The sequence below is a fragment of the Squalius cephalus genome, assembly GCF_949319135.1.
Source record: "Squalius cephalus genome assembly, chromosome: 14".
NCBI classification, from domain to species: domain Eukaryota; kingdom Metazoa; phylum Chordata; class Actinopteri; order Cypriniformes; family Leuciscidae; genus Squalius; species Squalius cephalus.
In genome coordinates this window covers 3,366,403-3,391,053 of record NC_137135.1, presented here as the reverse complement: position 1 = coordinate 3,391,053, position 24,651 = coordinate 3,366,403, and the positions used below count along the sequence as shown (strand labels likewise).

Here is a 24,651-nt window from a genome sequence, read left to right as displayed (position 1 = left end):
TCAAGATTATTGACACAATAATGATGTGCATCGATAAATCATGTATTATAAACACTGCAATATTCAATAAAAAAAATTTCATTGTCCATTTTGATTTCATGGTGACTTTAAGAAGATATCATGGAAAGCAACATATTTATAATATCTCTTGACCTGTCCACAATCCTGTATGAGTTTATTTACTCTGCTTGATGCAAGGATACATACTGAGATTTTGATCAAGACTCGGTCTCTCAGAAGTCAGCATGATGTAAAGCCAGTTATATGTGTATTTATAATGATAACTATATTCGCGTTCAGACCAATGCACAAGAATGTTCAGTTTACTATACGCGTGCGATACAGTTTTGTGGCCCGTCGCTGTAAATGCTTGAGTGGATTCTGAGCGGCTGTCAGTGTTTTAATCGTTCATCAGCTGGAGAAAATCATTCTGGAAGTGATTCTAATGATTTCGTTCCTCTGTGTCGTTATAGTTGTGGTGTGACTCTACACTATTATTCAGGGCCCTATCATACACTCGCGCAATGCAACGCCAGGCGCGACACAAGTGTGTTTTGCTAGTTTCAGCCCGACGCAGTTTTCATTTTCTCGTCCTGCGCCACGTTGTTTAAATAGCAAATGCATTTGTGCCCATGGGCTGCTGGTCTGAGAACGAGGTGTGTGTTCAGGCGCATTGTTGGTGTATTGCTATTTTGAGGAACTGAAATAGACTGAGGCACTGACCAACTGAAACCTGGTCTAAAGTCAATGGCGCAGTATTTATTTTTGTTATCTAAAGAGCGAGTTAGTGATGTGGTGGAATATCCAATATGGTGGAATCCAACTTGTCCTGTAGATGGTCTGCTTAATGATTTAACCTCACACACACACACACACACACACCACACACACAGTTTTAACCTTGCGCACACACACACACACACACACACACACACACACACACACACACACACACACACAGCTTTAACCTTGCATACACACACACACGCACACACACAGCTTTAACCTCGCATACACACACACACACACACACATACACACACACACACACACAGCTTTAACCTCCTGCACGAGCAGATCTGTTTCCTCACTAGAGAAGCGTTCAGTTTTTCCGCTTGCAAATTCCTCCATGTAAATAGTGAATCCGCCATGGACGAGCGCAACTGGCCTATGAAGGGAATGGGAGACGAGACTCTGATTGTTTTATTGCACGTTACGCCTAAAACACACCCATAACTCATTATGAGAATAGAGACAAAACACACCCAAAACACACCCTTTTAGATCATGCGCCGGGAGTGGCGACCATTTTTCCCGTCATTAAACTAGCAAAAGTGTATTCGGACATGCACTGAGTGCACTTGAGCTGTGCGCTATCGACCATGAGCTTAGATCGTTAAAATAGGGCCTTTAAACTTTATAGTTATCTTCATTGATGCCTTACCCAAACAGCAATACAGTGTCGGCCCAGATCCAGCCCACATCTGGGCCGTGTGGAATCCATGTGTGCCAGATGTGGGACGGATCTGGGCCGACACTGTGCTTCTGTCTGGGTGAGTTGAGGTCAGGATATCTAGGCCTCAGCTGTGAGTGTGTAAGCAGAAGGGAAGATCTCTGTCCGAATGATTACGCTGACGTCCCTCCACACCGGATCAGATCCGGGCCGTCCTCGTTCAGGGCCAGAGGATGCTTCGATCCGCCTGTCTCCGGGCTTCCTGATGTTTAGACGGCAGGCCTCTGCCCTTCACACTGCTCTCTCCGAGCCGAACACTATAAATAACCCTTATCTCCAGTGCGCACGGAAGAAGAGCTGCCACTCGCTCAGCCTGCACTGCAGAGAAAATAAACAACGCTTCTGAAAACACGGGGAAGAGCGTCTCCGACCTCGAAGAGAGCGCGGGCACGACGCCAAACGGGACAAAGACTATCCACTCTGAACTCAGCGTGAACTCGTCGCGTTCGACCTTCAGTCGAGAATGGAATGGAGTTGCAATCCCTGCCATTATAAAGCTTGGAAGAGCCAGGATATTTTATTATATAACTCCGATTGTATTCGTCTGAAAGAAGAATGTCATATACACCTAGGATGACTTGAGAGTGAGTAAATCATGGAATAATTTTCATTTTAAAGTGGACTTTCCCTTTAACCTCTGCTGAATGCAAACATACAAACATGCGAACATTCAGCCCTACGGCACCGGCTCCTGCCAGGCGTGTGTGTCGGAGCGGGGTCTCAGGCGTGTGTGTTGGAGCGGGGTCTCAGGCGTGTGTGTTGGGGCGGGGTCTCAGGCGTGTGTGTTGGAGCGGGGTCTTAGGTGTGTGTGGTCTCAGGCGTGTGTGTTGGAGCGGGGTCTTAGGTGTGTGTGGTCTCAGGCGTGTGTGTTGGAGCAGGGTCTTACGGGGCCCTGCGGGAGCTGTCGAGACTGCAGGGGCTCCAGGGCCTCCACTGCCAGCGGACCGAGGCCGGGGGGGAGCCGGTGGCGGTGCAGGTCAGGGTCTGGCGACTGCCCATCTGGTACGGGTTGGTGGGTGTCGCTGCTTCCTTCTCGTGGATCTGAGGAGGAACTGCACATGCACACCAAATAAGACAAATATCACTATTTGCAGAAAAGACAAAAAAATCTGTATCACACTCTAAAAAATGCTAGGTTGTTTTAACCCAAATTTGGGACAAATATGGAAAAAATCAGCCGTTGGGTTGAATTTTTAATTACATTTTTAACCCAACGTTTGGGTTTGTTCTTATTTGACCTAAAGTTGAGTTAAAGGTTGTATCAGCGATTTCAGGCCCAAACATAAATGATCACATTCAATCTTTCCTAACGATCCGCTAGCTGCCGCCCCATAAGCAGACCATCAAAAAACCACGTCTCTGTAGGCAGCCTAGGCTCTGAGATCTGCACACAAAAACAACTGCGCTCACCATCACTCAAAACCAAAATAAATCATCACAACCAATCACCGACAGGGGCGGGTGTTGTGAGGTTTTGCGCTCGTGCACGGCTGCCTATGACGGCTGCACGCGAAAACCTCACACCACCCGCCCCTGTCGGTGATTGGTTGGAACACTATTTATTTTGGTTTTGAGTGGTTGGTGAAACCAATTGTTTTTGTGTGCAGATCTCAGAGCCTAGGCTGCCTACAGAGACGCGGTGTCTGACGGCCTGCTTATGGGGCGGCAGCTAGCGGATCGTTAGGAAAGATTAGATGAATGGGATCATTTATGTTTGGGCCTGAAATCGCTGATACAACCTTTAAGACAACCCAGCATTTTTTAGAGTGTATGCAAGCCAGACAAGTAATTTGGCTTTGTAAAGTAAGACTACACGCCTGCGCACACATATAGTCAAACGCGCATACCTATAGACTGAACACGTGATACGCATGTGCACGCCGTCAGCGTTCTCACAGATTCACGTTTTTGAAGTTTACACAGAGATGATAAAGTTGCGTTCTCGAGTCCCAAACACTGCTGTCGTGTAAATGAACGTCCAGAACGCATTAAAAGTTTCTGTTTTCGGTTGAAACGGTGTCGTGTTAGCGGCCTCTAAGTTAATAACTAATGATCTTTGCAACGGAAGATCAATCAAAAACTAACTTTAGCAGGACAATAACTTTATTCTAGAGCTGCTGTAAAACCTAAACAATCTCTCTTGCATTAATTTCCTGTTATACTGTAAAGCTGCTTTGAAACAGTCTATATTGTTAAAGTGCTATATAAATTAAAGTGACTTGACTTGACATTAGTGAACATTAGCCGTTTCCATCCAAAGTTGAGAATTTAACTTGTGCAAAAAAACATTAGTGAATAAAGCAGTGTTTCCATCCCATGTATTCAAGAGAACAAAATCATCACTTCCTGGTAAATTGGTGCAAAATCAGTAATAAAAATGTAAGTTTCTGCAATCTTTCGCTTTTTCCCTCCATCATAAATGAGTTTGTCTCAGAGCGACTGGTGAGGGATTTATTCAGTAAATGTGTTTCCATTGTAGTTTATGTGCATTTCTTCTTATCAGATAAAAATATGTTTTGCATTAATTGAGTGCATACGCTTTTTAATGCACATTTTTAGAATTCATGTGAATCTTTGTGTTTCCATTCTGCGTTTTTTATATGCAATATTCCAAAATGCACATACAAATGGGTGGATGGAAACATAGCTATGTTCACCAATGATAATACCCTGATGATTAGAAAGTTCTAAAGAACAGCATTTATTTGAAACAGAATTATATTTGTTACAATTTAAAATTCTTTATTGACAAATTTTGATCAATGTCATGTGTTATTGCTGACTAACATTCAATTTAAAAGTTGAAATGTTTAAAAATGTTAGTCCATGTCTGTTAGCTTTAGGGCCATCTTTATGCTAGTGCGGGATATGTTTAAAGTATATGTATCGTTAGATTACCTCTTTCAGAAGGCTGGCTATGTCGTAGGTTTATATATGTTTAAATATGTCTCGTGGTCCTGGCCTCATTCCTTTGTATGTATCCACATATAGTGCAATGTTTCCATCCACCAATTTTTATGTGCATTTTTGCGATATCGCATAAAAAAAGCTGGATGGAAACGATGCGCATGAATGCTAAAAATGTGCATAAAGAACTTTTGTGCTCAATTAAGGTGGACAGATTTCCCTTCTAATGTTTGTACCGTACCTACAATTACCAACAAACTTTCAGTTTCCAGCTCATATTTTTAATCATCGAGGAACACCAAACCTGATTACTATAAAATAATGGATCAACCTAATATAAAACTGCAAATATTTAATAGAAACATCAATTATAGATTGAGGGAGTTACCATTGACGATGAGAGTGAAGTTGAGGCTTTTCTCCAGGGCCGCCAGAGTGTTTTTCAGGATCAGCATGTATTCTCCAGCGTCTTGCTCACACACATCTCTGATCTCCAGAGCCTGATGCTGAACCTTAAACCTGCTGAACTCCGGCCGTCTGCTGACCAGCCTGCCATTCTTATACCTGCACACACACACACACACACACATCACTCACCACATAACACTGTCTGGAGGAGAACTATTTTTAACGACAACATGAAACTGTCACAGTCATATCATGTTTCGTTTCATTATCGTGTTCTGTTTAGTTTCTTTGTCATGATTTTCCCTGTCACTGATTTGCTTGAGTTCTATTGTTGTCATGGTTTCCGATTAGTGCACACCTGTTCCCCGTTTGGTAAACGATGTGTATTACGATGTGGTTAACCCTGTGTATTTAAGCCCTCTGTTTCCTCAGTTCAGTGTTCTGCTTCGTCAGTGGTTAATGTGTGCAGTGTTCCTGTTCAAGGGAACTCGCTCTGCGTCACATCGCTGTGGGAACGCCCCTGCGTGACTGCGTCTGAGGAACTGGGAGAATCTGAGGACTCGGCACTCCAGTCTCCTGCATGTGAGGAGCTAGCGGAGATTAGCACCTGCACGGTGGCTAATATTGACTGGCTCTCAAAGAGACATGAAACAAAGCAGCGAAGCAAGTTAGATGAACGCTTCCTGCCATCTCGTGCATTACCTCAACGCCGGTGCTTGCCGTTCTTTCCCGACCTCCACACCGAGGTGTCGAGATCATGGAAGAAACCAGTCTCGTACCGTGCGTTTAGTCCACAAACATCAACACACTCTAATATCCATGGGCTCAGACGACACGTTATGGGGCGATGCCCAGGGCTGAAGAGACGCTTGCGAGTCAGTCTGCATCATCCCTGAAAGCATTTTTCTTATTTGGTGGGTAAGGCGTATTCGGCGGCAGGTCAGCACACAACGTTCATTCTTTTCTTTCAATGTCCAAGTTTCTCACTCTTGAGACTGTCTTTCTCCTCGCTATCTCATCTCTTAAGAGAATTGGAGACATTCAGACCCTCTCAGTCTCTCCCTCGTGTCTGGAATTTGCGCTGGCATAGTAAAGACTTTTCTTCACCCTAGACCGGGTTATGTTCACAAGGTTCTTACTAATATCGTAAGACCTAAAGCACTGCAGGCCTTCTGTCCTCCTCCCTTCTGGACGTCAGACCAGGAGAAACTAAATCTGCCCAGTTAGGGCTTTAGATGCTTACATCCACAGAGCTGCCCCGTGGAGGACATCTGAACAGTTGTTCGTGTGCTTTGGGTCACCCAGCAAGGGGTGTCCGGCATCTAAGCAGAGGACGAGTGGGTGGTCGAGGCCATCTCACTTGTTCATGAGTCGGCTGGTCAGCCTTCACCTTTGGCGGTACGGCCCACTTTACTACTATGGCTGCTCTCAAAGCATTGCTGTCAGGAGTTTCCCTCCAAGATGTTTGTGATGCGGCAGGCTCGTCCTCACTGCACATATCCGTTAGGTTCTATGACCTTGACCTCGGCTCCACTCCAGGGGCGCGGGTGCTTTCGTCTTAGTGTGCACTTAGAAAGGGAACATCCCTTGAAAGGGAACGTTTCGGTTACGTATGCAACCTTAGTTCCCTGAAGAGGGAACGAGACGTCGCCCTGCCATACTGCCATACTCCCGGCATGCCCGTGATCGTCTTGCTTCAGCCCATCAGAAGCTGACGCTGTTTGGTTCAGGTGTGCTATATAGTTTCCTGGTCGATGACGTCACATGACATTGCGTCACGCCATTGGACTGATTTCATCCGTGCTTCACGACGCAATCACGCAGGGGCGTTCCCACAGCGTTTCGACACAGCGTCTCGTTCCCTCTCCAGGGAACTATACGTTTTATGTTCTTGATGTTAATTAAAAAATCTCTTCATTATTTATCCTGCGTCACACATCTCATCTTTGGATTATTAGGACACACACCTGTGACAGTGTTGGAAGAAACAAAGCTTTTCGAAACTTTTAATCAATTGAACCACTTGCTTTGCAAAATGATTCACTGTTTTGAGCCCAAGCATGCATAAAACCTCTTTTTACGAACCAGACACAAATGGTATATTGAAAGTGTAATCTATTAAATGCAATTAACAGATCATTTAATACCATTAAATATGAAGTGTCTGTATAATGTGTGTTATTTTATTAAATTGCAGGGTAAATTCTTGTTTTAAGGAGAGCTTGATTAATCAGGCCAATAATAGACTTTTAACTACAGCTCCTCCTTTTTATTATACAAATGTGTCATTGATACAAATTTATAAAACAAATGATTCCCAAAGGTTTCAAAGCTTCACGAAGCAGTGTCAGAAATGGTGTTTGTGACATTTTGTTTGCATCATGTGACATTCCTTTCTGAGAAAACAGGATATTCAACCAGAAGAAATTAATATGGCACTTGATGGTGAAAAGTGTCTCTGGTGACGTCAGCCGAAAAGCCAAGCTGTTTACATGATAAGAAACATGCGTTCATAACATTCAGTATGACAAACACAGGGTTCACAAGTGGTTGGTGTATTTTGGACATCTTTGAGGCCTTACCACTGAGTTTCGGGTGAGGGGTATGCCAACACTTCCACCGGCAGCACGACTGATTTTTGTCCCTCTTTGGCCTCGATAACCGATCCATTCCTGTAGTCCAGGTTGATGAAAGCCTTCTCTGTGTTGAATTATGGAGAAGAGTTGTTACATTAGCACAATTAAACATGATCACATCTAAATTACCTAGTTCTATTAAAGTAAAAAATAATGTTTAATTTTGCTGAATCGACCGAAATACATTAATTTATGTCAACAAAATAAATTTGTATGGGTTAAATCAAGCATAAATGCTGTTTAAGGTAGCAATGTTGTATTTAAAGTAGTTCACTTCAGAATTAAATTTTCCTGATAATTTACTTTCCCCCACGTCATCCAAGATGTTCATGTCTGTCTTTCTTCAGTGGAAAAGAAATGAAGGTTTTTGAGGAAAACACTCCAGGATTGTTCTCCATATAGTGTCTTCAATGGGGTCCAACGGGTCGAAGGTCCAGATGTGAGTTTCAGTGCAGCTTCAAAGTCTCGACACGATCCAGCCGAGGAATAAGAGTCTCATCTAGACAAACCAGCGGACATTTTATAACAGAAATAAACATTTATATACTTTTATCCACAAATGCTGGTCTTGCACTCGCTGTGATGCGACACACATTACGTCATCAGGGTGAAAGGTCAAGCGGGACGTAGGTGTAAGAACAGACCCAGTGTTTACAAAGCCAACGTGCAAAGACTAAGTCAAACGTCATTTACAAAATAAATAGACAAATAAAAGCTAAAACAATGATGTTGGACGATTTTGAAGCTGGAGGAGAAATTGAGATTGAGTTTTTCACTCTACATTTATAAATGAGAACACGCTTGACCTTTCAACCTGATTATGTAATGTGTGTCGCATCACAGCTAGTGCAAGACCAGCATTTGTGGATTAAAGTATATAAATGTTTATTTCTGTTATAAATGTCCGCTGGTTTGTCTAGATGAGACTCTTATTCCTCGGCTGGATCGTGTCGAGACTTTGAAGCTGCACTGAAACTCACATCTGGACCTTCGACCCGTTGGACCCCATTGAAGACACTATATGGAGAACAATCCTGGAGTGTTTTCCTCAAAAACCTTCATTTCTTTTCCACTGAAGAAAGACAGACATGAATATCTTGGATGATGTGGGTGTGATTAAATTATCAGGAAATTTTAATTCTGAAGTGAACTAATCCCTCAACTACTGTACATATAACGTTTGATCTTATTTAAGTTTATAGCAGCATCATCTGTGTGCTACCGTGAACTATGACGACAGTAGTAAGATGGCGTGTCTTCTCCAAAGTGCTGGCCGAGCAGGTGTAGTATCCGCTGTCGTCCACACGGACACTCTTGATCGTCAGGATACTGGAGGCTTCCGTGACTTCCGACAAGACGTTACGCAGCGGCTGAAATCTGGCCGACCGGTTCTCCAGGGACAAAACATCTCAGATTAGTGCTGTCTGCCTCTGGTGTGTACACTTACATTTAATCATTTAGCTGACGCTTTTATCCAAAGCGACTTACAAATGAGGAGAGCAATAGGGGCAGTTAAACTAACAATAGGACAACAATATGCAAGAGCTATGACTCTTCCCAGTTTAGTCTAACGCAGTATTTTTTTATTTAAATAGATATAGAAGAGAAGAGAAAACAAACTGTTAGTATTATTAAGTGTAACACTTAAATTACTACACATATCACATGACTAGCTTTTCCCTCATGTTGAAAGGTCACTATAGCTCCTGAAGAACTGTCTTAGATCACTGGGACTTATTGAAGCCGTTTTTTTCTAACATTAAGAATGTTTTATTAATGCATAAATTATGTATTATTTCAATTCTAAATTATTTATACATCAGGGCAGCATTTGCTGTAGTGTCTTAAACTTATTCACTAAATCTTTAAAATAAGGTCTCATTAGTTAATGCCTTAAATAACAGTCACTAAAAATGAGAAATGCATTTGTTTTTATTAATTTATTCAACTTTGTTCATGTTAGGTAACACTTTACAACAAGTATACAGTAACAAAGTGCTTATTAATAATTTGCAAACTATTAGTTTACAGTTAATTCAAAGTTTATATATCGTAGTTAATATATTAACAGGCTACATAGAAATAGGGAGTTCTTCATTCATTGTCACTGTAATTTACAAAATTATTATTGTTTAATTAGCTGATATGTAAAGAGTTAGATACTGATTTTTATGCTTTGTTAACAACTTATTAACCATACGAGTGATGTACAGTATTTAAACCAGTAGTAAAGGAGTTGTTGATGGTTAATAGTTCTCTCTTTAGATTAGGTCATGAAAAATGTCATTAATTAAGTGCTTTAAATAAACCTTTATTTATTTATTTATTTAATTAATTAGACATTAATGGCATTAATATTAAGTGTTCCTTAAAATTTATATACGTAAATGCATATGTATAGAGACTACTAGAATATACAAACCATGAATTAACTATAAGCTAATAGTTTGCAAATACAGTACTTTATTACCGTAAACTTATTCTAAAGTGTTACCAACTACGAATGTTCATTGTTAGTTCATGTTGTAACAGTTAGATTTGGTGTCTTTTATTTAGAAATTCTGTTCCGTTTCCTTTTGTTCCTGTTTCCGAATTTTGTAACCGTTATGATTATTTTTAAAAACAAATGTTTCTAATAAGTAACTAGATCAGAGCATTTTGTGTGTATTTTTACATTGTAGAACAAAACGTCCAAGTATCGCCAGCTTATGTTTACCACAGACCTTATTTTACTCATAAATTGAAAGTCCCATTATAAAACGCCATTGGAAAATCTGGAGGGAACAAGTGGCGATTACTCTTCCAGGTTTTGACATTACAACCCCTACACTTTATTAAAATAATGTCACAAAAAGGGTCTTAAAAATAGTATTTATTTTCTTTATGAAAAATATACTTCTTTGGCAACATGTGCCCTAAACATGAAATGCAAACACAGGAGATGAACTAAAGCTGATGTAGAAATGAAATGCTGGACTTGAGACAGCATAAATAATGAGCTGGTAGATTTACGAGAGGTAACAGCACAGGAGTGTAATAATGTATGACGGTTTGCAGAGATTTATTACTACAGAACGCAATCACACCAAAGCCACTGCGCTTTCGCTCACAGGCCAAGACCTTCTTTTATTCAACACAAATGAATTCGATAAAGGTCATTTATTGTGAATTGGACAGGTCATGCTGTCTCTGATCAGCATGTGATTACCTTCTGTCCAGGATAGTCCCAGAGGAAGTCGACGCCGGTGTTGTGCCCGACCCGTGCGGTGCAGTTGAGCTGGAGAACGTCGTCCTGCAAGAGCTCCACCGGAGAGTCCTCGGGGAACAGCTGGAGCTTGTAAAACTTCAGGCCTGTCGGGTGTAGCACACATGCACGTGTCAGCTCTTTTCACACGCCTGATCACAGCCGTGAATGCAGTGTGCATGTTTCAGTTGTGACACCTTTACAACTAAAGTGATGTTTATCCATGCAAACGCCTCTAGATGCTCTGGGTTTAATGTGTTTTTATGCAGGTCCGAGAGTGTTCTTCTGAATGGCTCGAGTCCTTCTGAAATCACGTACTGTCTGAGAAGATACTCTGCGACTGCTAAAAAAGTATGTTTTATATAGTATGAATGTAATCTGGACATACATCTACATTCGCCATGATGTCATTATCATGTGACCTATATATATATATTCAGACATGCTACTCTGATGGTATACTGTTTTTCGCCTACTTTATAGTTGTCATATTCAGTTTTGATCGGGATTGGGAAGTGTCCCAATTCGCATCCTAATGCACTATTCTATGGTGTTTTGTAGTATAGATACTGTGTGTAGTGTGTTCACACTGAAGATTCCCAAAAGAATGTTTAAATGCGTGGATCATGAGGCACTTGATAAAGTGTGGGATGTTGGACACTTCATACACTCGACCGACACAGAGGGAGAGCATCAGACTCCGATGATGAATGACTAAATCCCCTTATAACAGTCATACACTGCACAGTTGAGTACATAGTGCACAAGTAAATAGTGTATAAGTGCATAGTGTAGTGTGTGGGACGCAACTATTGTTTCCTGTATTTCCTTTGTTTCCTTGATTGTCATGGTTCAATTTTGTTGTCATAGTTCCTCATTGTTTGATTGATTACTTCCACCTGTTTCTAGTTTAGTTCTCTTTCCAGCCCTCAGTTTGTTCATTGTTGATTTCACAGACACGTGTTTGCTCCAGTGATTTCCCTTGGTTGGATTAACTTCTTAGTTTTTCGGTTTATAATAAAAGTGCTGCATTTAGATCCTCTTCTCCTCGTTTTTGCCTGACCCGCCATGACAAAACAAGACCGTTAATGGTTTTTGTGTTGGATTCTAGTTCTAGGTGTACATTAAAGTATCTTTTGTCGTTTGTGTCACGCATCCTCTTCAGACATCCCAAGTCTCCCGGAAGTTCCAGGAGTTTCCCGCATTTTGATAGCGGCTCCCTGATGCCCGCAAATTAGTTAAAATCTCGCAGAATCTAGAGCGAGCGAGCCTCATGTGTGCGTGTGTGCCTCATGAAGTGCATTTAAGGACCCAACCAATCAATTGTCAGTACGGGCGGGCTTTTATCTATACTCCCGAACCGAATTAATCAGAACACCCCCCCCCCCCCCCCCCCCCCCGTTGGAGATTTATTGACTCCCGGAAATGACTTTGCGCCGGTTGAAATGTCTGCCTCTTTGTGGATTGCACACACAGCACCTGTGACGATAGTAGGGAAGAGTTTGATTGTGGACGCAGCATATGAGATCTTTTGGCCGGTTTCATCATTCACCATGTGAAAACGCCAGTCGGATTACTTAAAAAAAGATTCGATCCACATTATTTGAGGCATGTTAAAGCTAAAGTGTCTTTCTGCTGTCAAATCTGCACTGATTTTTATCAAGTAAACGCAAGAATGACTTTAATATTGTTAGTAGCCATCATTTATTAGAAAAATTATGAGTATCAAATATGATCATCAGGCTTTTGAGGAAGGTGTATTTGTTCATCTCTCAATCATCATTGTAATGCATTGCATTATATAAATCTAAGCATTTAAATATCATCTTACTAAGACATATTATTGGCAGAAATTGATATTTATATGCATTTTATGTAAGTATCTGCCATAAAGATCTAATTGATTTACATTGCAAGCTTTTCGTCTAACTTTTGTCCATGTGAATATCAGCTTCTGCACCATATTTTCCCTCAGTTTGAGCCTGTTTTTCCTCCATATTCTCACTATATACAATGCGAGGTCTTCATTACTGCTGTCCTTTCGACGTGTGAGTTCAGCATCAGTGATAACCTCATTAATCTGAATAAACCCCACTGTGACTTTGTGAGTTGTTGGTTATTAGACATGCAGTGTTTATTAGAGGTCAGCTGGTGAAGACGTAATGCAACGCAAACTCTTCATTTTCCCCTCTCGAGTACAGAGAGGCTATTGATCTTGGCGAATGCTCCGTATGAGCCCCACTTTAGAGGAATGACCTCGTTTATCAGGGTAATGATAAAGCTTTCTGAGACGTCCCTCAGAGGACGGGAGAAGATCCCAACCGGCTCCAGAACCAGAAAACCTGCTCAACTACATGGACAAATCTGATGGAGTGAGTAAAAACACCTTCTTGTTTTCAATACGATATGAAACGTGAAGTCACAGATAATTATACCTAATCAATCAAGTCACACTTCAGCAAGTTAAACAACAATCTATATGGCGCACAACCCAGGAAAACATGTTCCTAGATCAACAACCTTTGTTATTTCTGGAACAACATCTCTATTAACCAATCATAGCGCTGGTTAATAATGCTGTTTCCACCCAATCCTAAGCGTCTGATCTAAAGAATGGGATCGAGATGTGATCGTTCACATGACTGATGTTTGATGTTGGACATGAGTATCTGCCAAATGGTTTAAATGTAAAATATAAATTATCTTTCTTGGCAATATCACTTTTGAAACTGCATTTGCAAAACATTTCAATCCATGTATTTCCAAGTAAAACATAGTATTCAACCTCCTCCATAGCATCTTGACAATCTATTCTATTATTATTTGATATTATTGCTATAATATTATTAAATAAATGTTAACCATTAAATTAGTGTGTTAACTACGGGCAGGGTTTTAGAAAGGCAGCATAATCTAGAACAGTAGTTTAACCCTGCAAAGCCTGACTTGTGAAAAAAAAAAAAAGGTTTGCATATGTTTTTTTATAGAGTATCATATTTGACAAATCAGGCTTTTATGGCTCATATACTGTAGTATGATAAAGTGAGAATATAGAGTTCACATTTGAGGAGGAAAACAGCTTAGTTTTATTCAGAGGCTCAAACTGAGCAAAAATATGCAAATTGCTGCAGATGCTGATATTCATATGGACAAAAAGTAAAAGCTTGTAATGTAAATCAGTAATGTAAATCATCAAAGTCTTAGTAAGATGATATTTAAATGCTTGGATTTTTGATCAAATTACAGACATTCAAACGAATATTGAACAGGTCTTACCTGTGAGGTGCACAAAGTATAATTTGGATTTGTGCTTGGTGTTGTGGACGGAGCAGAAGAAGTAGACTTGGAAAAAGCTGGAAGCGCGGACATAGATGTCATAGATGGGCCTGGGAACCGACCAGCCCCTTTTATTATTCCAGGTGATCTCACTGCTTTCTAGAAGCAGCGGAGGCTCGCCGAACTGTACCAACAACAGCAAACATTCACATCAACACCTCAATCAAACTCATTCAGACCAATGCTGCAATCTAATGCATGAAAAACTGATGACTGTGACTCAATCTAAGCAGATGTTAAACATCGAAAAATATTATTTGTATCTTTGAAAATTAAGTTGCATGATAATTTGAAAAAAATGCATTGCATTATCGAAATTTAGGCGAAATTTCATGGACATAAGAGGGCCTTTGTCCGTTGTCTATAGCATATGTACTGTATAAAGCACAGCTCACACAGAAGTCACAGTCAAACCAAGCACCTTTCTGTGAACACGAGTGAAATTTGCGAGGGGAACTTGTCCTCTCTTACACAAAACTTCCAATCGCACAGATTCTTACTGACATTTCGCCTGTCAAACACTGAGAAGCCGTAAATGTGACCCTCTCCATTCAAGTCACATCCGAGTTCTGCATCTCGTTTGCTTTAAATCAATATATTCTGTCATCATGTCACTCATAATTCCCCATGGAACAAACCGTCAAAGCTGCTCCTTTCCATAAAATAAAAATTCATAGTTATCCCTAAGCTGTCGAGTTCTGCTGCAGTTTTGATTAAAAAATATTATGTCAAGATCTGAACCCTTTCATGCTGAATAAACACTGTACCGCTAGACTATCCCACCTGACACTCTTATAACTAACCACTGAGTGTTTAAACCGGTCAAGTCTTTGGGCAAGTCTGTACATGTTTCAGAATTATCTGCTGGAGGGTTCGGAGAGAGGGCCTGACCTTAATAAAATGGTGGAAGTTGAAGCACAAAACTCAAGGTTAAAAAAAACGATTCTCATTTTGAAGAGTCGATATCTGTTCTTAAATCCCAAGCATTATTTTGCATGTTAATGCATGATCAAAGCTTTTTCAACAAATCACACTAAGCTTTATTACTTCTGATGTAAAACAAAGTCTCAGCTTTCAAAATCTGTCAGCTTCATCACTAAATTCAGTCAATAACTGTGTTTTTGTGTCTCTTGAAGCGATCATCTCTTCCTCTTTACTACTATTACAGCAGCAAATAAACATCAGTGAACATCAGAAGATACAGAACAACTCACTGAACTCAGTCATGTCTCATGTAATCCATCACTCAGTGTTTCAACCGCAGAAAGACGTCAATATAACGTCACATTTACCTCAGAAAAGCCGTTCAGTGATCATAAACTCGACAGTCAGCTAGAAAAATAGAGCAGCATTTTGATAAATATATGCCCTATATTGCATAATCATTGTATTTTTACTCAACCTGTTCTTCAATATTTGATGTTTTTATGTCAGCCACCATTTAAATATTTATATTTTTAAAAAACAAAAACAAAAAAACAAGTAGAAACATAATCATATCATTAAAAATGTATTATTACAATGTTAGTATTATAAAAACTTCCATAATGTCAATGTAAGTAGCCTACAAATTAGTTAATTTTAACCTTTAATATTATAGTAATGTATCAACTTGTGTTCCCTGTATAGTTTACAGCATTAGTTGGGAGAGATTTTCTTCCTTGAGGAAATTTGCCTGATACATTCCCAAATTAATCATTATTGAATATCGAGGCGTGTTAATCGAAATCAAATTGTGAAATTGTGTCGATGCCCAGCCATTTTAAACACGTTCATTTAAACAAAGTCTAAACTGACCCAGATCTTTCTGCTCTATTTCAATAGGATTGACATTGCCCAGTGAACTCAGAGCCCATAATTTAAGATGACCTGGAGAAGGACTATGTTGCTGAAAAATCTCCTGTTTTTATTTCCCTTGGCTTAGAAAGCTATATGTCACTTGAGTTAGCTGAGGGCTGAAAGTTACACTTATGCTGCGTATACAGTAACTGTCAAATATGGGTTCAATCTCTAAAAAAGCACAAAAACAAAAGATCCCCTCGTCCATTGAGCAGAAACAGAGGGATGAGGGGAGCTGGAAGTGTGTTGGAGGACCTACCAAGAAGAGATTGACTTTCAGGTCAGGATCTGAAACCAGACATGGCACTTCGAAGTGTGTATCCGAGTCCGTTATTAAGATGGCCTCAAATTCATTCCCATTCCTCTTGATGAATGGATTTTGTGGGTCTGTTTGTTTGAAAGAAAGTGACATTAGTTCAGTTGTCTATAATTGGTCTGTTACCTCCCCACAACATTACAGGACTTCTTACTAATCAGAACCTTCTGATCATACAATAATATAATGCCAGAACAGAAAATACTTCCAACAAATTCAGTAAAAGAAAAAATGTGAAGCTTGTATTTTTTTGTTAAAGCATTAACATAGGAAAGATGTTTGATATTTGAGCTGTGATGTTGGTGGATCGACAAGAGTCCTCATGTTAGCACATGCCATTTTTAAAAGTTCCCCTGTGGTGAAAATCCAGCTTTTAATGTTGTTTATGTGTCTGTGTGGTGTTTTTAATCTGCTTTAAGACAAAGCATGTGTAAATTCATAAGTCGACAGCATTGCTGAGTATTTCCTCCTTAAAACTGCAGTGAACCAAAGACAGTCTCAAAAACACGCTTTGAAATCGCTGGTGTTTCTGACGTCACAAACTACCTTGTAACCAATCAGATCAACGTGTGATCGTCAACCAGTGGATCTCTGAGCTGAGTGAGTGAGTGGAGGCGGGGCTCATTTGCATATTCATAGAACCGCGCATACTAAATGAGGCAAGGGTGTCGAGTTATATTTTAAGGCATGAAGACATTTTTTTCCAAGGAAAAAACTTTTAAATATGTCATTTTGGTGATCAAAGATGAGTTTTAAGGGATGAAATTATTCAATAGTCTCAATAGTCTCAGCCTCAGACACCAAGTCCACAGACCGTTGACTGAACGTCTGATGCATATAGCACACACGACGGGAAACACTTCGGGAGTTTCAAAGTCGTCATCTGATTGGCTGAATTCTACAGGATTTCACAAAGACGCGTTTGTCGTGTTCTTTAGAGGTCCACCTAGAAACAAAAATGCCGTGATGCCAAACCCCCTCATGGAAAAAGAAAGCTGTCATGTTTACAACTGTGACAATAAGCGCTTATCATGATTATCTTAACGCTGGATTTTCAAAAGTGTGAGAGGTTCACAGCAAAGACTCTTTAAAATACGTCCAAGAGTTTTACACTATTGCAGGGACATCGACATTACATTCCTTGGCCAAAGAAAGCTCCTGCCGTCAGTCTGAAGATCTGCCTACGCGAGACTAGCGTCTCAATAAACTCAGTGCTATCCGACCTCTATCTGTGGACATGACACTTTGGCATTTTCTGCGCAAAATAGCGTCCATCTTGGTTTTCTGACTTGTGTACTAGAACGAGGTCAACTTGAGGTCCGACATCCAGCTTCCGAGGTTAATGGAACGCATCGATAGTCTCAGTGATCGTGAGTGTGGCGATAAACTTCTGTACTCAAGGGGGCGATAGAGTTTCCTTCAAATGTTTGTGCCATCAATCCAGATGTTTTGTGGTCCAGAACTGTGGTCTGACACCAGCTGCGCTTGTGAAGGTAGAAGCGTATTCACTCACTTTGGGTAGAGCAGATGATTATACTTCAAATAGTCCTAAATCATGGTTATACTGTCAAAACATTGTGCAAACATTTCTTGTGGCACTTTACACTGGCTTTCTAGGCATCATGTGATGAATTTTCCATAAAAAATGTATCTTCTGTAGAGATGCTTTAACTAAACTGAGCTCATTTCATCATTGATGACCTTCAGACAGTTATTGAACAGAACTGAATCAACATTAAACTGACTTCAGCTGAATAATGGCACGATTGTCTTGTTTTAGAGCTTCTGTACAGCAGAAGTGAATTCTGTTTGCATCAGCGATCATTATTTCACTGTTTATCACTGCTTTGAAACAATCTGTTATGAGTCACTAGGTGACTTGACTGTACACACATTTTTAAAAATGCTAATCAATAGTGTGTCACAGTCTTTAACCCAGAATATTCCTTTAAAGTCAAGACTTAACATTCCACCTCCAGTTCTTTGCCTGAATACACACAGTTTTTAGCCAGATTTAGTCTGTGGATCACCCTGATTATATCTAAGAGGGGAGATTTTTATGACACAGCTCTATCAACAATCTCCAGCACCGTTCCTTAAACCACTTAATATGAGGCTTTCGTCCTGGTCACAACCCATATGTGTGGGACTGCTAAAACAAACCTCTCCAGTGTTCACTTTCTAGGCCTTTATTTGAGCATCACCTGGTGAAGCCCGCATTATTCTAACAAGTCTGATTCTTCCTCACGTAGCTCAAAGCAATCACTCCAAGCTGTCGGAGTCCAAACAAACCTCCGTATCTCGCGGTTTATGTTTCTGCCCCGCGGTGGTCTGCACACACAGGCATTACAGGACAAATACACAACTCCTCACAGTGCTTCACGATAAATCATCTTCAGGAGGTGAACTGTTTTTTCTGAAGAGATTGGGAGGCACTGGAGGGCATGACATGAAGCCACAATGCCGACAGCTCGGATTCAAGAGGCATTGGATAAATGAAGCCACATGCAGCCGAGTGCCATTCTGCTCTCCGCTCACTGCTAATTTATATCTGTGATTTCAGCTGGCTCTGATCAGCCCCCTGCCGAGATCTGTGGAAACGGCTTCGGCATGTTGTCAGGAGAAATCACCCGGCTTTTCACACAAGTGAGCGAGTCAGCAGGACGTCTGTACCTGACTCTCCACGGGCCGCTTTTAATCCTGGCTCTTAAAACGCCGTCAAGGAATGAGAGTAACACAAGGATAAGCTGTCCGATGTCGCAGGCTCTTTGATCAACAGGTGGAAAACCAATTTGTTGCTAATACAGAGCTGGATTGTGGTGCGAAAATAAACAATCCCCCTATGAACTGTTAAAGTCTCTCATTACTAACTCACACGGTTGCACAAACACAGCCACTATGTTAAGACTATATGTGTCTTCAGAACTAGTTTGACCAACTAGCAGTTAAACTATTAGACTGACTAACTTTTAAGACTAGTCTAAGCAGTTTGTGCAACTGGCTCCTGTATGCTTTTATTTATTTACTTTTCTGTAGAAGACAACTGAAGTGTCTTTTAGTGACATTAATAATAATAATAATAATAATAATAATAATAAGCTTTATGTTATATAGCACCTTTAAAAGAAGCTTCTCAAAATGCGTTACAGTGAAAACAACCTTAACAATCCAAACATTAAAAAACACATTAATACTAAAACATTTGTCCCCCTGTAGTCAATAATTTTATCCCTTAAAACTCATCTTTGATCACCAAAATGACATATTTAACCTTGAAAAAAATCTTCATGTCTTAAAATATCTTGAATGTAACTCGACACCCTCGCCTCATTTAGTATGTGTGGTTCTATGAATATGCAAATGAGCCCCGCCTCCACTCACTCCCTCACTCAGAGATCCACTGGTTGGCGATCACACGTTGATCTGATTGGTTACAAGGTAGTTTGTGACGTCAGAAACACCAGCGATTTCAAAGCGTGTGTTTGAGACTGTCTTTGGTTCACTGCAGTTTTAAGGAGGAAATACTCAGCAATGCTGTCGACTTATGAACTTACACATGGTTTGTCTTAAAGCAGATTAAAAACACCACATAGACACATAAACAACATTAAAAGCTGGATTTTCACCACAGGGCAACTTTAACAATACAAAAATTAAAAAAGCATATAAATGATAAAACACTTAAACACTAAAAGCCTAAAGTTGGTAGCACTTTATTTTACAGTCCTGTACCACATTGTAGTTGTTACAATAACTGGGTAATAGCTAGGTAATAGCCCTGATCCTACCCCTAATCCTCACCTTAACACATGTAGTTTTCTTATTTTACTAAGTACTTTCTAACATTTTTAAGGGCAACCAAAAAGTTTTAAGGTAAAATTTAAAAATAACTGTCAAGCTCCAAAAAAGGCCAAATATACCAATAAAAGGCTCACGTGTTATATATATATGTCTTCTGATGGTATACACTAGTTTTGTGTGGTCAACAGTCCAAAATCACTAATAATCGTGCAAGAATCAATGGCGTTTTGGTGTCAGTGATGTCCAACTAATCCAAAACAATGCAATCATGCGCTCTTCCAGCCAGTCCAGGTCCATCGGTTTGGATAAATGTGAACTTCGGTGGCTTTTTGGTCACTATAATGTACTGTTGTATGGGAAAAACTGCCTTGAGGTTTGTCAAAAATGACTTTTGGGTTTAACAACAACAACAAAAATTGTGAAATGACACTGGGAAATGGCAGAATTTCCATTTTTTTGTTGGTTTTTAGATTAAAAGCATATTCTGTAAAGTTGGACTGGAATAGTAGGCCTGGATTCAAAAGCCTTTTCCCAAATAAACGTACAAGAATAAAAGTTTTTTTGCTGAAAAGGCCCATTTATATATGATTCCAGACATGCTTGACATCCAAATGTAATGTTAATAAGTAAATTAAACTATAGTTACACTCCCATCCACATTATTGAGTTGATAATGCGCTCAAATCATCAAACTCAACATAAATATTCTTCATATTTATGATAAGGAGGACATTGGCAGGATATGTCTTCTGTAACGGTGATATATCAGCAGATTTGGCGTCATGTAGCATCTTTTTATTCACTTTCTTATCTTAAGTTAATTCAGTATTAAAGCTCTTTCGTAACCGTGGGCCGTCTCAGGGGCAAAGCAAACATGTTCTTAGCGTGTTCATGTATAATCTTCTCTGATCTTCTGAAAAGAGCTGATGTTTTGAATGAGATGTTTATGATGTCTTTGTCTGTTCCCCAAAGAAAATAGAAACTTTAGACAAAGACAGCCCGGCCAAGCATTCTTTGAAGGGAGTCGAATAAAGACGGGATTTGTGATTTGGTTTGCCTCAGGAAAATGCCACAAATTGCAAAAGGGACCAGACATTGATATTCAACAACTAACTCTATAAGGATAAAAATGACTTCTTTTAAAGGAAATGTTTTCCTTCAGAAATAACATCTATTCTTTCAAAGGTTAAGTATGTATTTGCACAAATGGGCTAAAGAATGAGGAAGAATTGCAGTCCATTTGTCCAGAACTACAGGCTCAGTCTCGGGAAACGATAGCATTTACACACCATTTGTGTAGCATCATAATAATTAACAAGATAGTTAGTCACATTATTTTTTAGACTGAAATGTTCTCAGTGTAATGCATATAAAGCAGAGTCAGAGATTAACGGGGGAATGGGGCAAAAATGGCACCATAATGAACAAAAATGCCCCGATAAGGGGGTAAAAAAGCCCCAGCTCAGTTCAACTAAATCTGTTATGGCTGGGGCAATTAAAGTGAAATGTGAAAATGAATATAGATTGCAAAATTACATTTTGATTTGCTTATATTACATCAAATTTCTTTTAACATTTTTGCAGCATTGAACACTATAACCAATCGGACATGATTCTGTTGAGCTTATGATGAATGTTGATGAATGTTGCTGATATGATGAATGTTGAATGTAATGGCCAATCAGAGTTGTCTAATCATAAACCGATCGCAGAATTTGCGTCAAATGGAAGTGATGGGGAACCATTCTTTGCCTGCTTACTCCATGTCATTTATTTCCAGTTTGAATAACCGTTTTGTCTTTCATACCACTAAAATAACCAAAGTGAAGTCTCAATGTGAAAACCAATTCATGAACAGTTTTTAGCTTCAGTGTAGCAAGAATATGACGTGCCGTTTCCTCACAAAAATATATTCTACTAATCGACACTAATAATCATTAATACAATATCAAGAGTGATAATGATTTTTTTGTCATATTATTGCAGTCCTACTTTTATAATTGACATACTTCATGTAATTTACATGAGGGAATGACAAGGTTGAATATTCTTCAAAGTATCTAAAGCTGAAGAAAAATGGCAAATATAAATCTGAGACTGTAACCCAGACTGCAACATAGTGTCGGCCCAGATCCGGCCCACATCTGGTACACATGGATTGCACACGGCCCAGATCCGGCCCACATCTGGGTCGACACTATGTTGCTGTCTGGGAATGTAAAGAAGAATAAAGGATATGTAGCCTTTTTAATAGGAAAACGATATGAAAATGGAGTAAATAACATTAATAAAGCAAAAGACACTTTACAGCTCTCACCTCGCACAAAGACAAAAGTGCTGGCTGCCGTGGTCCCATCGATGACAGCTTTGATGTCCTGGTAGAAGCAGCGGTAGTGTCCGGAGTCATTGGCCTGGGCGTCGGGCAGTATTAAGGACTTACAGTAGGGTTTCCCAGCCTCCCCTTGACACTCCTTCACTCTGACGGCTCTGTGTCCCGGCGTGGGCCCGGGAGACTGCTGATGCTGACGATCAGTAATCTCGATTTTAATCAAAGACTCTGCAGGCCAGCTCCAGTCCAGAATCCGCTGTCCCCTGGAGTATAATCACACAAAGTCATGGCACACAACCTACATTTTGAGCTTGAGGAGATCAAATCTGAGTGAAAAATGTGTTTACCCACAACTCATACCATCAAGACAAAACTGACTAATCAGATAAAGTTTGATTAATGTTCCTCCTTTAATATAAATCTATGTCACTTTTTTTTCTGTTTTTTTTGTAAGTCTAAACCAGTGTTGGGGAAAGTTACTTTTAAAACTAATTGCTTGCAATATTGCGCTAGTCCCTAAAAACGTAACTACCTGCATTAACTAGTTACTTTATTTGGAAAGTAATGTATTGCATGACTTTGCGTTACTTTTTGTCACCTGAGCTGGGCTTGCATGCTTTTAATAACAAAAAAAAGTTATATTTTTGGCAAAAGTAAAGGCCCTTTCACACCATGGGCCCTATTTTAACTGTCAAAGCACATGGTCTAAGTTCACTTAGGGCGTGTCTGAATCCACTTTTGCTAGTTTGGCATTGAGATGAGTAAATGTTCGCGTTTAGTCTAGAACTACAGTAACCATCATGTTCACACACAGCGCAACATGTTACACTTCCAACAATTCCTCTCTACATGAGGACAGGAGAGCTGTCAGTCAATACATGAGAAAACTAAGTTACTTGCGTTACTTATTTGAAAAAGTAACTCAAAAATTTGTTGTAAATTTAAAAGTAATGAGTTACTTTACTAGTTACTTGAAAAAAGTAATCTGATTGTGTAACTCACGTTACTTGTAATGCGTTACTCCCAACACTGGTCTAAACATTCAGAAAAGTAATAGCCGTCTTCTCTCAGAATGAAATATCATATAGAGGAGTGGGTTGTTTAAATTCTTAATCCTAAGTATGAGAAATAATAATAGAAATGCTTGCCTTCATTTCTTGCAAAGATGTTTGTTTTCACTTAAAAAGAGTATTGTGCACGTCTTGAAACCAGTGCTTGAGTCCCTTGTAATAAACAGATTTGTAGATGGCAAAGGAAAAGGCAATGACATTTAAACTGATGTGTTCCTCAATCAGATTATGAAATACAGTGATTTCTGAACGCCAGCCATGGCTTTGCTTAATACTGCTCATCGATCACACTGAGCGGTGGCCCAAAAGGAATAATGTTTGTAACTGCTGAAAAACAATTTATTCTGGGAATTCTTGGCGAGAAACGTCTGCAAATTTTTAAGGGATTAGACTTAAATATGTTGGATAGCCTCCCTGTATGTTCATACCACATTTATTTATAAACTTAACTATCAAATCAATTCCAAATGTAACATTGTCTTTGAGTCCTTGTTTTTGTAATGCCTCACAGGTTTATCCAATTATGCAATCAAAAACGACCAAATCCAAATCTTGATTGTTTATTTAACTAGACATTTCATCCCATTCAGCCCCAAAAAGAAATTTAACCTAGATGCATTAGGGTTGTTGATACATAATGTGTCCATGGACTTTACTTTTATGAATATAAAGATTTTTAGAAAGAATCTATGTGTGAGGGGGAAATGTACATTTTAGGTCCTGTAACTGTTCACAATTTCTTTAAATTTGTATCTTGAAGTTGAAGTATGACACTGGAAACAAGCAGGATTACAAAAATAAAGCATATTTTGCAAACGTTCCTTTCACGTGTCACGCATCCCTCAACTCAAACATCACAAATAAAGCTCTTACGGGTGCTTGTGATCAGGTAAATATCAATAAAAAGCTTTCGATAGCTTTCAAAAGCTCCAACATATTACTTTTTTTTTTTTTTTTTTTTTTTTTTTATAATTTTTTTTATTTGCTTTTTAACTTACATAACAAAGACAGCATAATATCAACATATTACTTTTAGCTGTGCTAAACGAGAAAGCAATTGAGTCACTAACACTCTGTCTAGACTAGAGGGAGTATGAGCGCATCACTTATAATAAACCAATCCAACGCATCAGGTTCATTTATGACATGACGCACTACAACTGTTTAAGTCTGTCTATACTGGACACATTAAAGTAAACATTATAAACATTTATAATTTCTGCATTTAAATATATACATTTGTCTTTCTGAA

The 24,651-nt window shown here is 39.5% G+C and overlaps 1 protein-coding gene across 1 annotated transcript in view; it reads right to left on the bottom strand.

Annotated features, from left to right (window-relative positions):
- Positions 1-24,651, bottom strand: part of flt4 (fms related receptor tyrosine kinase 4) — a 91,090-nt gene that overhangs the window by 33,506 nt on the left and 32,933 nt on the right. Inside the window, 8 exon segments of the mRNA XM_079892666.1 lie at positions 2,400-2,565; positions 4,809-4,984; positions 7,411-7,528; positions 8,687-8,855; positions 10,673-10,815; positions 13,985-14,168; positions 16,143-16,270; positions 22,318-22,592. Coding sequence (XP_079748792.1) covers positions 2,400-2,565; positions 4,809-4,984; positions 7,411-7,528; positions 8,687-8,855; positions 10,673-10,815; positions 13,985-14,168; positions 16,143-16,270; positions 22,318-22,592 — 1,359 coding nt within the window.